Source organism: Perognathus longimembris, chromosome 5 (assembly GCF_023159225.1).
Source record: "Perognathus longimembris pacificus isolate PPM17 chromosome 5, ASM2315922v1, whole genome shotgun sequence".
Taxonomy (NCBI): Eukaryota; Metazoa; Chordata; class Mammalia; order Rodentia; family Heteromyidae; genus Perognathus; species Perognathus longimembris.
The window spans coordinates 5,332,252-5,346,410 of NC_063165.1; the positions used below are offsets into that span (position 1 = coordinate 5,332,252).

General features: G+C 41.7%; 1 protein-coding gene across 2 annotated transcripts in view; it reads right to left on the minus strand.

Moving 5' to 3' along the window:
- Positions 1-4,860: 4,860 nt before the first annotated feature.
- Positions 4,861-14,159, minus strand: part of Morc3 (MORC family CW-type zinc finger 3) — a 35,016-nt gene continuing 25,717 nt past the window's right edge. For both annotated transcript variants that reach the window (XM_048346248.1, XM_048346249.1), the window contains exons 15-17: positions 10,424-11,294; positions 8,701-8,855; positions 4,861-6,817 (exon numbers count right to left, since the gene is read on the minus strand). In XM_048346248.1, the coding sequence (XP_048202205.1) occupies positions 6,664-6,817; positions 8,701-8,855; positions 10,424-11,294 (1,180 nt within the window). In that variant the 3' untranslated portion in view covers positions 4,861-6,663. The remainder of the gene's footprint in view (positions 6,818-8,700; positions 8,856-10,423; positions 11,295-14,159) is intronic.

The window sequence follows — 14,159 nt, forward strand, 5'->3', positions numbered from 1 at the left end:
GGCAAGTAACTTAAATCATTCCCCCTAAACTCAGGGACAAGACAAGGATGCCCACTCTCCCCACTTCTTTTCAACATAGTGCTGGAATCCCTAGCCATAGCAATAAGGCAGGAGGAGGACATCAAAGGGATCCACATTGGCAAGGAAGAAAGAAAGCTATCCCTATTTGCAGATGACGTGATCTTATATCTGAAGGACCCAAAAAACTCAGTCCCCAAACTCCTACACCTAATAAACCATTTTGGCAAAGTAGCAGGATACAAAATTAATCCATAAAAGTCAGCAGCTTTTCTGTACACCAGCAATGTACAAGCAGAAAAGGAAATTATGGAAACAATTCCATTTACAGTAGCCAAAAGAAGAATAAAGTACCTAGGGATCAACCTAATTAAGGACGTGACTGACCTATTTAATGAGAACTATAAAAATCTAATAAGGGAAATCAAAGAAGACACAAGGAGATGGAAAGACCACCCATGCTCATGGGTAGGCAGAATCAATATAGTGAAAATGGTCATATTGCCCAAATTGTTATACAAATTCAATGCAATCCCCATCAAAATCCCAGTCACATTCTTCACTGAACTAGAGAAAGCAATCCATAAATTCATATGGAACAGCAAGACCTAGAATAGCCAAAGCAATTCTAGGCAAAAAAAAAAAAAAAAAAAGTAGTGCAGGAGGTATCACAATACCAAGCTCTACTACAGGGCCATCATAACAAAAACAGCCTGGTATTGGTATAAAAACAGATTGGAAGACCAATGGATTAGAATTGAAGATCCAGAAATAAAACCGCACTCTTACAGTTAGCTGATATTCGACAAAGGAGCTAAAAACATACAATGGAATAAACATAGCCTCTTCAACTACTGGTCCTGGGAGAACTGGGCAGCAATATGCAGAAAACTCAAAGTAGACCCAAGCCTATCACCATGCACCAAGATCAACTCAAAATGGATCAAGGACCTCAATATCAGACCTGAAACCCTGAAACTACTGAAGGACAGAGTAGGAAAGACGCTAGAACTTATAGGCACCGGAAGGAACTTCCTGAATAGAGTCCCAGGGGCACAACAAATAGGGGAAAGACTCGACAAATGGGACTACTACAAATTAAAAAGCTTCTGCACAGCTAAGGACATAGCCACCAAAACAGAAAGACAGCCAACGATATGGGAAAGGATATTTACCAGCACAGCAACAGACAAAGGCCTGATATCGGTCATCTACAGAGAACTCAAAAAACTAAGCCCCTCCAAGCCCAATAAACCTATTAGGAAATGGGCAAAAGAGCTAAAGAGAGACTTCACAAGAGAAGATATAAAAATGGCAAAGAAACACATGAGGAAATGCTCAACATCCCTGCTAGTAAAGGAAATGCAAATAAAAACAACCCTGAGATACCACCTCACCCCAGTTAGAATGGCCTATACTCTGAACTCGGGTAACAACAAATGCTGGAGGGGGTGCGGGGAAAGAGGAACCCTTCTCCATTGTTGGTGGGAATGCAAATTAGTACAACCACTTTGGAGAACAGTATGGAGGTTTCTCAAAAAGCTTAATATAGACCTACCCTATGACCCAGCCATACCACTCCTAGGCATCTATCCTAAACAGCAAACCTCAAGATATCAAAAAGACATTTGTACTTCCATGTTTATCGCTGCACAATTCACAATAGCCAAAATATGGAAACAACACAGATGCCCCTCCACAGATGAATGGATCCAAAAAATATGGTACTTATACACAACAGAATAGTACATAGCGATTAGGAATGGTGAAATATTGGGGCTGGGGATATAGCCTAGTGGCAAGAGTGCCTGCCTCGGATACATGAGGCCCTAGGTTCGATTCCCCAGCACCACATATACAGAAAACGGCCAGAAGCGGCGCTGTGGCTCAAGCGGCAGAGTGCTAGCCTTGAGCGGGAAGAAGCCAGGGACAGTGCTCAGGCCCTGAGTCCAAGGCCCAGAACTGGCCAAAAAAAAAAAAAAAAAAAAGAAAGGGAGACGGAGAGACAGTAGAGACCAAGTCTGTGAAACCAAAAACTGCTTGTCAAATAGTATTCCCCACAGGATTGGGGCAGCAACCCAACAGTTAAAAAAAAAAAAAAAAAAAGAAGGGCTGGGAATATGGCCTAGTGGTAAAGGGCTCGTCTTGTATACATGAAGCCCTGGGTTCGATTCCTCAGCTCCACATATATAAAAAAGCCAGAAGTGGCGCTGTGGCTCAAGTCACTGAGTGCTAGCCTTGAGCAAAAGGAAGCCAGGGACAGTGCTGAGGCCCTGAGTCCAAGGTCCAGGACTGGAAAAAAAAACACAAAACCTTTTTTGGGCTGGGGATATGGCCTAGTGGCAAGAGTGCCTGCCTCATATACATGAGGCCCTGGGTTCGATTCCCCAGCACCACATATACAGAAAATAGCCAGAAGTGGCGCTGTGGCTCAAGTGGCAGAGTGCTAGCCTTGAGCAAAAAAAGAAGCCAGGGACAGTGCTCAGGCCCTGAGTCCAAGCCCCAGAACTGGCCAAAAAAAAAAAAAAGATAGGGAGTTGGAAAGACAGTAGAGACCAGGTCTGTGAAACCAAAAACTGCTTGTCAAATAGTATTTCCCACAGGATTGGGGGAGCGACCCAACAGTATGTAACTAAAACCAACAACTACTCAACATATAAAGGTCAAAAATTGACCTCTCAGTGGAATACAATAGCTCAAAAGCTATGTATGTCCGTTCATGACGACATATTGTCTAATATCGACATTACATTTAAAGCCCTAGGTGAATTTTCTTGGGCTTTGCCACGTGGCTACTGTATATGTTTTTGATACACTGTGTATTGTATATGTCTATCTGACCCAGGGAAGGGAAAGAAAAACAGGGTGTAAGATACCACAAGAAATGTAGACACTGCCCTACTATGTAACTGTACCTTTTTTGCACAAAACCTTGTCAAAAAAATTTGTGTTCAATTAATAAATTAAATTTAAAATTAAAAAGAAAAAAAAGGGGTGACAGAGACACAGTAGAGATCAGGTCTGTGAAACCAAAAACTGCTTGTCAAATGGTATTTCCCACAGGATTGGGGCAGCGACCCAACATTATGTAACTAAAACCAAACTACTCAACATATAAAGGTCAAAAATTGACCTCTCAGTGGAATAGCTCAAAAGCTATGTATGTACGTTCATATAAGACTACTGTTGACATATGGTCTAATATCGACATTACATTTAAAGCCCTAGGCGAATTTTCTTGGGCGTGGCCACGTGGCTACTGTATATGTTCTTGGTACATTGTGTATTGTATATATGTCTACCTGACCCAGGGAAGGGAAAGAAAAACAGGGCGTAAGATACCACAAGAAATGTACACACTGCCCTACTATGTAACTGTACCTTTTTTGCACAACACCTTGTCAAAAAATTTGTGTTTAATTAATAAATAAATTTTTAAAAAGATAAAAAGAAAACAAATGCTGGTGAGGACACTGGGGTCTGGGTGGAAACCCGCAAGCACTGTTGGGGGACTAGTGCAACCACTACGGATCAGCATGGAAGCTCCTCCCAAAAAACTAAACACTGACCTACTTATGACACCACCAGACACTGTGGACATGTGTGCTGTGTGTATACATGTGTATGTAAGGAAAGTCAGTGTACAAGAAGATACCGGGTTTACTGTAGCTGTGTTTATAAAATAGTCATCTGGAGTGGGCAGCTAGAGGGAAGGCGGGTGAGTAGAGATCACTGACATGACTCCTTGAGGGTAAACATGCTTCAAGCCTAACAAGCCTCAGTTTCACCAGGGGGACCCAGCTGACGTTTGAGGCCCACAGGAAGGACCCAGAAATGTGTCATTATCTGGCTCTGTGCAGTCATCAGGTTTGGCTCATCTTGTAGCCTTAGCTGACTAGGCGGATCAATAGAAATTTAGGTTTTGGTTTTACAGGAAGAAATGCTGACGCAACACTGTCCTCCTATAACTAACCTTTGAGCAACCTAAATATGAGCCAAATGCCCACCTTGTCCTGTTAAATGTGTCTGCCACATTTTCAACTTCCTATCTTGCTGACATTTTGTTAAAGGGTAAAGATATGCAAATATGTCTAAGGAATCAATTTAGCAAAGATTCTATTAAAAATCCTATGATTGTCTTATTAAGGAAATAGTCATATAAAATACATTTTGTAAGAGCAGGAGCTAAGGGCTGGGGATATGGCCTAGTGGCAAGAGCGCTTGCCTTGTATACATGAAGCCCTCGGTTCGATTCCCCAGTACCACATATGTAGAAAACGGCCAGAAGTGGCGCTGTGGCTCAAGTGGCAGGGTGCTAGCCTTGAGCTAAAAGAAGCCAGGGACAGTGCTCAGGCCCTGAGTCCAAGGCCCAGGACTGGCAAAAAAAAAAAAAAAAGAGCAGGAGCTAACCAAAAGTGGTAGGTATATTGCTTACCATCTTACACTTTCAAACAACTTCTGATACTGACATAGTATTCTATCCACTCGGAATGATTAATTCAGAGATTGCTTCTCATAACAGAACACATTCTTTTTCTCCTCTTCTTCCTTCCCCATCTCCTCTATCTAGAAAAGCTTAACTTTAAATACGAAAATTTTGGTTTTCAAAAGCAACTTGCAATTAAAATAGCAAACTGAGAATCAACTTGAGGGTCTAAAAGATTTTTAGTGTAAAAATAATGTACATCTTTTACTGAATTCTTTTTAAAAGTTTAAATATGAGAGTTAGGTATCACACATTTTTATTTTATCATGAAGTATATTCAATTTGGAGCAGCTGAAATTGTGGCAGAAAGTCAGTTTCATACCAAAAATATACTTTCAATTACTTGACCAAGCAAATAAAAACAAATTCCATTTATTTAATCTTTTAGAAGGTCATATACAGTAAAAATTCAGTATTATATATGACAGACATGTAATTAAGTATACATAAAAGTTAAAATAAATAGCAATGATAGAATTTTGGAAAAAATAATACACATTTTAATTGAGGAAAATATGATTCTAAATTATATACACAGTTTTGTACTTAATAGAAAGCTACCTCCTCTTTAAGATTGCACAAACATAGGACCAAGAAAGCATATTTCATGGTAGGTAATACTATATCCCAAGCCAGTTTTTGTTCCTTAACTCTAGGATATAAAACACTTATATTTGCAAGATAATAAAAGGTATAAAGTGTTGAGAAAAATGGCCTTCCTCGAGCCACACTCACCTGCAGTAATCCCACAACAGGTTCCACAGGAAATTTCACAAAAAGAAATAATAATCACTGTGCCCACCTCACGCTGGACAGACAGCCGAAGAGGGACCTTGGAATCAATGTGGTGGTCACATGATATTTTCAATGCATATGCTTGTGTTTAATCACAGTTGGCAATCAGCACACAAAAAAATTTCCAGGCAAAATAGAATTCATTTTTGCTTATTTTATTTTTGTAAATAAAATACTGCGTTGATAGGAATTAAGAACTGAGCAACACTAGCGGTTTCTGGGCACGATGGCTCTGCGGGTCTGCCAGCTGCGTGGAGTGGTGACCGGGCAGAGCAGGGCTCCAGGCCAGCCTGGGAAAACAAGCCCAGCATGGTGGTACTTCACTGTGAGCCGCCCCTGACAGGAGAGGTGGAGGGAGGCAGGGGGGTCCGCTGGGAGATCTCACAACTCAAACGTCTGCATCATTTCTTTAGTTGTCTAGTTAAAAACTATTGTAAAAGTGTAAACCAGGCCATGACAGCTGTGTGTGTTTACTGCCGTGTTCATGATTACTATTGTAAGGAAGACTGATGTGGGTGTTTTCTATGCTGTCTATCATAAAATTACACTTGTAATGTGCTCCGTTCCCTGTCACAATGATTTGAATCCAGTGACCCCTTTCATCCTTTCTAAGCACATCTGGTGTTGTTGCATTTCCCTTTGCATTATATTGCTTTGATAACTGTAAATTAAACCAGATCTGAAAGAGATCCAGAGTAAAATGTATTTTGATATTAGAAAAAAAAAAAAGCCTGAGACCCTATCCCTATCTGAAAATAAACTAAAGTGAAAAAGGGCTAGGGTGAAGCTCAAGTGTTAGAGCGTCTGCCTGGTAAGTGTGAGGCCCAAGTTCAAACCCCAGTACCATCAAAACCAAACGAAGACAAAGAAATACTAATGCTCAATTCCCTCAGACACTTACTGAGACTGATATTTAAAAACCTTACTTATAACTCTTAGGACATATCCATCTGTATTATGGCACAACCCTAACTTCAAGAAAAATACACTTTAGAGAACCAGAAAAATTGCACAAACCTTAGGAGCAACCTGAAAAGCTCTTGGTGAAAAACACCTAAGTTTCAAGGGTAATAAAAAAATATGTATGGGCTTAATTACAAATATTTACATTCAAAACACAATAAGTTAGCTAGTCCGCTGCTCAATACCAACATTCACAGGTTTTTAAAATTATGATAATGTGTCCACAGTACTTGTGACCACATTTAAATGCATAGAATTTGGTAAAGATATAGTTCTTCAGCCTGTAAAACAGGCAACCGCCTAACATATCTGGAGAACAAAACTGTTACCTAACATACCAGTAAAACAAAACTTTAATTTTGAAACATGTACAAATGAAAGAACTGATCACATAAACCATCCTAAGTACTACTGATTTCACTCATTTGCTCCACAACTTGTCCTAAAATCTCGTCGACGACGTCAACATCGTAGTTCACCTGCTGCAGATCGAGATCGGGCACAATCATGGCAAGGAGCTGTCCCACGTTAACCCGCAGAGACCGGAGCTTGAGGCTGCAAATACAAACATGAACCTCACTAGATGAGCAGCACAACAGACCACTGTCATGGAGAAGCTACAAATCAAATCTCTGTAGAATGATAAGTACAATTTTCCTGAAGAAGAGACTTTAATAATTCATTTTACCCATAAGATGCTAACCTAGGCCCAAGTAAAATGCTTCATAAAACTAGTGGCTCAGTTTGGTTTTGACACGTGTACACTGTAAGTCTGCAGACTGAAAAAGAGTCTACACATAATTATAGATATATTAAGCTAGTGATAAGATACCATATGAATTTCAGCTTCCTTTTGAGCACAACAATTGAAGATAATCAAATAAACTTGCCAAACTGAGGTAAATAAAATGTAAGCAAGCTTTTAAAAGTATTTGTTTCTCTGAACCTGTATTCAGATTTACTGACTCTTCCATTTTACCATGATCTATAAAGAACAGTGTCTTTTAAAACTCTGGATTAAGATGATTATTATTGTCAGGTGCCAGAGGCTCATTCTTCTAACTCCTTTCATTAAGAAGACTGAGATCTAAGAACTGTGGTTTGACATCAGTCTGGGTACTGTTACCTCTACTTCACCAGCAAAGGGCTGAAAGTGGAGCTGTGACTTAAGTGCCAAAACACCTGCTCTGAATGAAAAGGCTGAGTGGGAGTATAAAGCCCCAAGTTCTCAAGCCCAATGCCAACACATCCATACACTCACACACACACAAGGTGATTGTGATCATTCCTTCCAAATTTTATGTCTTTGTTTTTTTTTTTTTTTTTGTGCCATCCTGGGGCTTGAACACTTGGGCCCTGGGCGCTGTCCCTCAGCTACTTTTTCCTTAAGATTAGTTCTCTACCACTTGAGCCACAGTGACACTTCTGGCCTTTTCTGTATATGTGGTGCCGAGGAATCAAACCTAGGGCTTCATGCATGCTGGGCAAGCACTCTACCGCTTAGCCACATCCCCGGCCCTCCTTCCAAATTTATGAATGTCAACGTTTTATACTCAAAAGCAGCTATGTATGATGACAGGCCTGCAATCCCAGCACTCAGGAGTTTGAGGGAGGAGGATAATGAATTGGAGGCCAACATGGAGTGCATAGCAAGTGCCGGGCCAGAACTGGCTACACAGTTAGACCCTATCTAAAAATCATCAGCAAGAACAAAATGCACAACCACCAACACAGTAAATTCAAACAGGAGCTCAAGCACATTTTGGATCTTACTGAGAGAGAGAGTCATTCAATTACTATCTTCTAGTTAATTTTGTGACTTCCTACAAGGTTACAGAGTGCTATACAGAAAAAGGATAGGGGGGCTGGGGATATAGCCTAGTGGCAAGAGTGCCTGCCTCGGATACATGAGGCCCTAGGTTCGATTCCCCAGCACCACATATACAGAAAACGGCCAGAAGCGGCGCTGTGGCTCAAGTGGCGGAGTGCTAGCCTTGAGCGGGAAGAAGCCAGGGACAGTGCTCAGGCCCTGAGTCCAAGGCCCAGGACTGGCAAAAAAAAAAAAAAAAAAAAAAAAAAAGAAAAAGGATAGGAACTCCCTTAGGAATGTGCCAAAAAGTAAAAGAAATCAAGTTGAAAAGTGAGCCCCTGTCGTCTAGGTGTGGCCAAAGTCAAACCTTCCTTCAAGACCTAGCTCAGTTTGCACTTTTCCTCGAAAATGTACACCACCACTCTAAATTCCCATTTCACTTCAATGAACCAAACTGCCAGCACCTTGCGGGGATGGGTGTGCCTTTTCTGATGCTCTCCATTACAGTGTGAGGGGGTTGAGGTGGACAACAAGGGCATCTTCTCATTAATGTAATGTGCTCTCACAGATAATGGAACTAGCTTGCCAATCACAACTACGGCCCCAGCCAGAGCTTCAGGTAGATCACCTTTCCCCATCCGTGTAATTCACAGCTTCCTCCATCCCGGAAGTGGAAACCTCGGCTCCTATTTGCTGACTTGTAGACTTCAACTGCTCAATTTCATTTTTCAATTCTTCACACTGAGAACCAATTTGTGATTTCTCCAATGTTAGTAATTCAATCTGACAAAAAAGAAAACAAATACTGTAACCATAAAAATTTGAAGATACTGTTAAAATCCAAATATAAGCTAAGAAACAGAGCGCCACCTTGATGAAATTATCAGCCATTAAACAAAAGAAAACTCTTCCTAGTGCTGGGGATCAAACCCTGGGCCTTGTCCTTTTGAGGCAAGCATTCCACCACTAAGCTACATCCCCAGGCCCCAAACATCTCCTGTAAACAAGGTTTCATTTGTTTATAGCTCTACTTCTACATCTTTATTTTGTGATTTTTTTTTTTGATGGGGCCTCCCACTTGGTGGGCAGATACTCTATTGCTTGAGTCATGTCTCCACCCCTTTTACCTCTTTTTAGAAACTTTTTTTTTTTTTGTCAGTCATGGGCCTTGAACTCTGGGCCTGGGTACTGTCCCTGAGCTCTTCAGCTCAAGGATAGTGCTCACTTTAGCCACAGTGCCACTTCCAGTTTTTCGAGTGGTTAACTGGCTTTGAACCACAATCCTCACATCTCAGTCTCCTGAGTAGCTAAGGGACATCACTCAGGGCTTGAGTTCAAGCCCCAGTAATGGCACCCCCACCCCCCAAAAAAAGTTGTCACTTTATTAACAAAAATTCAGTGGTGTAGAAACAGAAACACCAAGACACTAATAGCTAAATTACATGAAAGTCACAGTAGTTTTCATTTCATAACATTCAATATTAAGTTACAACACTGACCTTATATTGATTTGTATATATTCTGTCATTCTATTCCTGACCTATCATTAAGCATGAAGTGCGCAGTTCTATCAGAAGCATTTCCACATAGAGGAAGTACACCACCATACTGTTTTTGTTTTTAAAGTAGGGGAATGCTTTTAGGCGCCACATATAATTACAGATCTAATTTTGAAAAGGACCTTCCTAAATCTGAAGTGGGGTACATACAGGGGCTGCCATCTGTCTCCTGATATCACCTGTTTTCCTTCTCCTTCAGTAAAAGACCCCTTGAAGAGAGACTGCCTTGTCCAGGCACCCATTCCTCAGATGGAATCTAAGCAGCCACTCTCCCTCCCCCTCCTGAAGCTTAGAACATAGATAGATGTAATGGCTGGCCTAAAGAGATGCCTCCAGTCACAGCGGCACCTTGAAAAGCAAAGCAACAACGCAGAAGGGGCCCAGATTTCACGTAACTGTGGAGATGCCAGTTATACACAGATCTAATCCTAATAGCGGATGAAGACATTAACACCTATCCTACAAAGATATCCAAAGGTATGTTTACAGTGGATGTAATGTCTATAGACGCTGAGTACCTGAGTATCTAATAGAGATGATACTAGTATTCTGGCATACTGGACATTGATATACTGTTCACTGGAGGACATTAACCATAGCTGGCCAAATCCAGCTATTTTTCAGCAATCTGCTCAATATACTGCAAGACCTCAAAATGTCAGGACATGTCACTATGCCCCGAAGGAGGCCCACTCCCCAGTTTAGAACAGAATAGTATCAAGATTACTCAAAGTACTCCAATGTAGAACTGGTACTTAAGGTTTAAATGGCTGCGTGAAGGCTATGACTTACCTTGCTTTTATACTGGTCCCTCTCAACACAGCACTTGTCCAGCTGCCTAAACACATCATCGAGCTGCACAGCCATTTCATCCATCTCATTTTTACTCTCACTGTTAGAACAATGACTGCATTCAGCCTTTATTTGTTGCAAAGCACTACACTGGTTCTTCAGCCTTTCTATTTCCTCCAAAGCTTTCTGATACTGAGATACTATGGGGTCTGGACTTTCAGCTTTACCATTCATACTGTTCATTAAGAAGACACTGTCAGTTTCAGTAGACTGATGGCAAGTTTCCTTCTTCACGTATTTGTCACTCATTTCTAGTATCCTCTGTTGTAACACTTTGATTTGGTCAGTAAACATATGACACTGTCTCTTATAATTATCTTTTTCCTGGGTAACTAAGTGTAGCTCATTTCTCAGTTCTTGTAACTGGCGGCCAACATCATCGGCAGACTTGCTGATGGTTTCCTGGGTCACCTGTATCCTTGCTTCAGTATCTACACAGGTGGGCAGTATTGCTAGATTATTTCCTACCCCAATCTCATCTTCAATAGCCTCCTCTTTTTTAACAACTAAAGTTGGTGCTTCAGTCTGGGTGGCTGCAGTAGTGCCCTGATCACACTTATTGGTTGAGCTTGTCTGCCCACACGGTTCAGTACCGCCCACAATCTGAAGTGCACTTTGTTCAGTATGACTCTGTTCCGGCTTAACTTCAATGTCATGATCTACTGCAGGTTTGGGAGTACTGTTTTCTTCTAAGATGATGACATCTTCATCATCGTCAACTTTATAAGCTGAATTTTCAAATGCTTGATTACTCAGTCTCCGATTCTTTGAATTCAAAATTGTAGAATGAGGAGAAAATCTCCGTTTTAGGCTGGAAAAAAAAAGTTTATGAGATTATAGAATGTAAATATGAAAAAGACAATCTGGGAGTCATTCTAACAAAGGCACTACTGTAACAATTTCACAATTATCACAATATTTTAGGAAACGCCAATGCTCACTTTAAAAAAAAACCCAAACTAGTGCCAGAATTTGAACTCTTGCTCACTGGGTTCTCTACCTGAGCCATGCCACCAGCCAGGCTTTTTGCTAGTTATTTTGGAGAGGAAGTCTCTCATACTTCTCTGCCATGCTGGCTTAACAGTGACCCTGATCTCTGCCTCTTGAATAACATTATAGGCAAGAACTAGTGGCACAGCTTCCCGTGTTCTTTTTTTTCTGGTGCCAGTCCTAGGGCTTGTTTCTCACCCAAGGCCAGTGCTCTACCGCTTGAGTCACAACTCCACTTTCAGCTTTTTGGTGGTTAACTGGAGGTAAGAGTGTCATGAACTTTCCTGACAAGATGGCTCTGAACCACGATCCCCAGATCTCAGCCTCCTGAATAGCTGCAACTACAGGACAGGCGTGGGCCAGCAGTGCCTGGCCCCATGCTCACTTTTTTAAAATGACAGTACATTATCACCATTGAACCATTCTGGTAATTATGTTCCTCTTTTACAGATCAGGAGTAACTGGCCACTGAGATCTTTGGAGTACAGCTCTCTTAACTTATCAACAGCTGGGCTGGGAATATGGCCTAGTGGCAAGAGTGCTTGCCTTGTATACATGAGGCCCTGGGTTCGATTCCTCAGCACCACATATACAGAAAATGGCCAGAAGGGGCATTGTGGCTCAAGTGGCAGAGTGCTAGCCTTGAGCAAAAAAGAAGCCAGGGACAGTGCTCAGGCCCTGAGTCCAAGCCCCAGGACTGGCCAAAAATATATATATATCAACAGCTTCCTGTGATGGTCTCCAAGCATTTCAAGGGATGCATGCCCCAAAAAGGTTAGAAGCTTGAGGCAATGTCACTATCATTTCCAGTCTGCCTACCTTCTTTCTGTCCACATTCACCAGTCAAAGGAAGAATGTATAAAGTAAACCAATATTCCCTATCATTTCATTTAAAAGTTTTCTGAATGTAAAATTGCCTCTTTGTTTTCTTCATTCACATAGCTTCTCTTTACGTTTACTGCCTCACACTTGAGATGGCACAATCTCCCAAGGTACCTTTAGGGAAGGGTAGAGGGGACTAATAAAATGTGAAATTATATTACACACACACACACGTGTGTGTTATACACCTGTAATCTCAGAACTTGGAAAGCTAAGACAGAATAACATTATAAGCTGCATATCAGCCAGGGCTACATGGTGAGGCCCCTGCCTATAAACAAAAGGAACAAAAGCCAAGCACTGTTGACTCACACCTGTAATACTGGCTACTGAGGAGGCTGAGATTTGAGGATCACTCATCAAAGCCGGCCCAGGCAGGAAATTCTGTGAGATTTTTATCTCCAATTAACTCTCTAAAAACCCAAAGTGAAGCTGGTGGCTCAAGTGGTGGAGTATAAGCCTTATGGAGAAAAAGCTAAGGGACAGTCCCTAGACCCTGAGTTCAAGACCCAGTACTTAAACAAAAAAAAAGGGGGGGGTGGGGCTGGGGATATGGCCTAGTGGCAAGAGTGCTTGCCTCCTATACATGAGGCCCTGGGTTCGATTCCCCAGCACCACATATACAGAAAACGGCCAGAAGGGGCGCTGTGGCTCAGGTGGCAGAGTGCTAGCCTTGAGCAAAAAGAAGCCAGGGACAGTGCTCAGGCCCTGAGTCCAAGCCCAAGGACTGGCCAAAAAAAAAAAAAAAAGAAGAAGAAGAAAAGAAAAAACACATTCTTCTTTTAACTTTTTTGCTGGCTATTCTAGAAACTTTAAAGGTGGAAATTGTTTTCTGAAAAACTTAAAATACCATTCCATTTTCATACCATACCATTTAGTGTTACAGCCATTCCTAATTGTTTATAGGCAATTCCCATTCTTCCTCCCAAAGATTTCTATTTCTCTTATGTTGTACAGTGTTGAGGCAATAGGGGTTGGAACGCATCTTTTATATTTAGAGACACTCTTTGGGTAGTGGGAATCAGTTTTATTATATTCACGTCTCTTCCCCTAGTTCTTATCCTCAATTTCCTTCTCTGAAACTCCCTTACTCAGATGACATCCTCTTCGGACTGGCTTTTGTTGGTGGTGGTGGTGGTGGTGGTGATGTGGCTTGAACTCAGCTGGGCACCTTATCTGAACTCTCTCTTTGCTCAAGGATAGCACTCTACCACTCTGAGCAACAGAAAACAGAACCACTTCTGGTTTTCTGGTGGTTAACTGGAGATAAGAGTCTCATGGATGTTCCTGCCCGAGCTGGTTTCGAACCATGATTCCCATGTCTCGGCCTACCAAGTAGCTAGGATTATATATAGGTGTGAGATATTGGTGCTTGGCTTGGAATTATCTTTAGATCATTACCCATTCATACTATTTTTTTAAGTGTCAGTCCTGAGGCTTGAACTCAGGAACTGGGCACTGTCCCTGAGCTTTGCTGCTCAAGGCTAGTGCTCTACCACTCACAGCACCTCTTCGGCCTTTTCTGAGTAGTTTGTTGAAGACATGAGACTTAAGGACTTTCCTGCCCAGGCCAGCTTTGAATCGTGATCCTCAAATCTCAGCCTTCTGAGATTACAGGTGTGAACCACCAGCGCCCAACACCATTGATCCTTTTGTTCTTAGGAACTTAGGTGTTCACTACTACCCCTTTTCTCCTCAGTAAGTATCACACTGTTGTCTTCTAGTCCTCTTGTTTTGGCTCCTATGTGAAGATCCCATACCTGGTGACTCTTGGCTCTCTGTGAAACACACCAACTGGGACAGG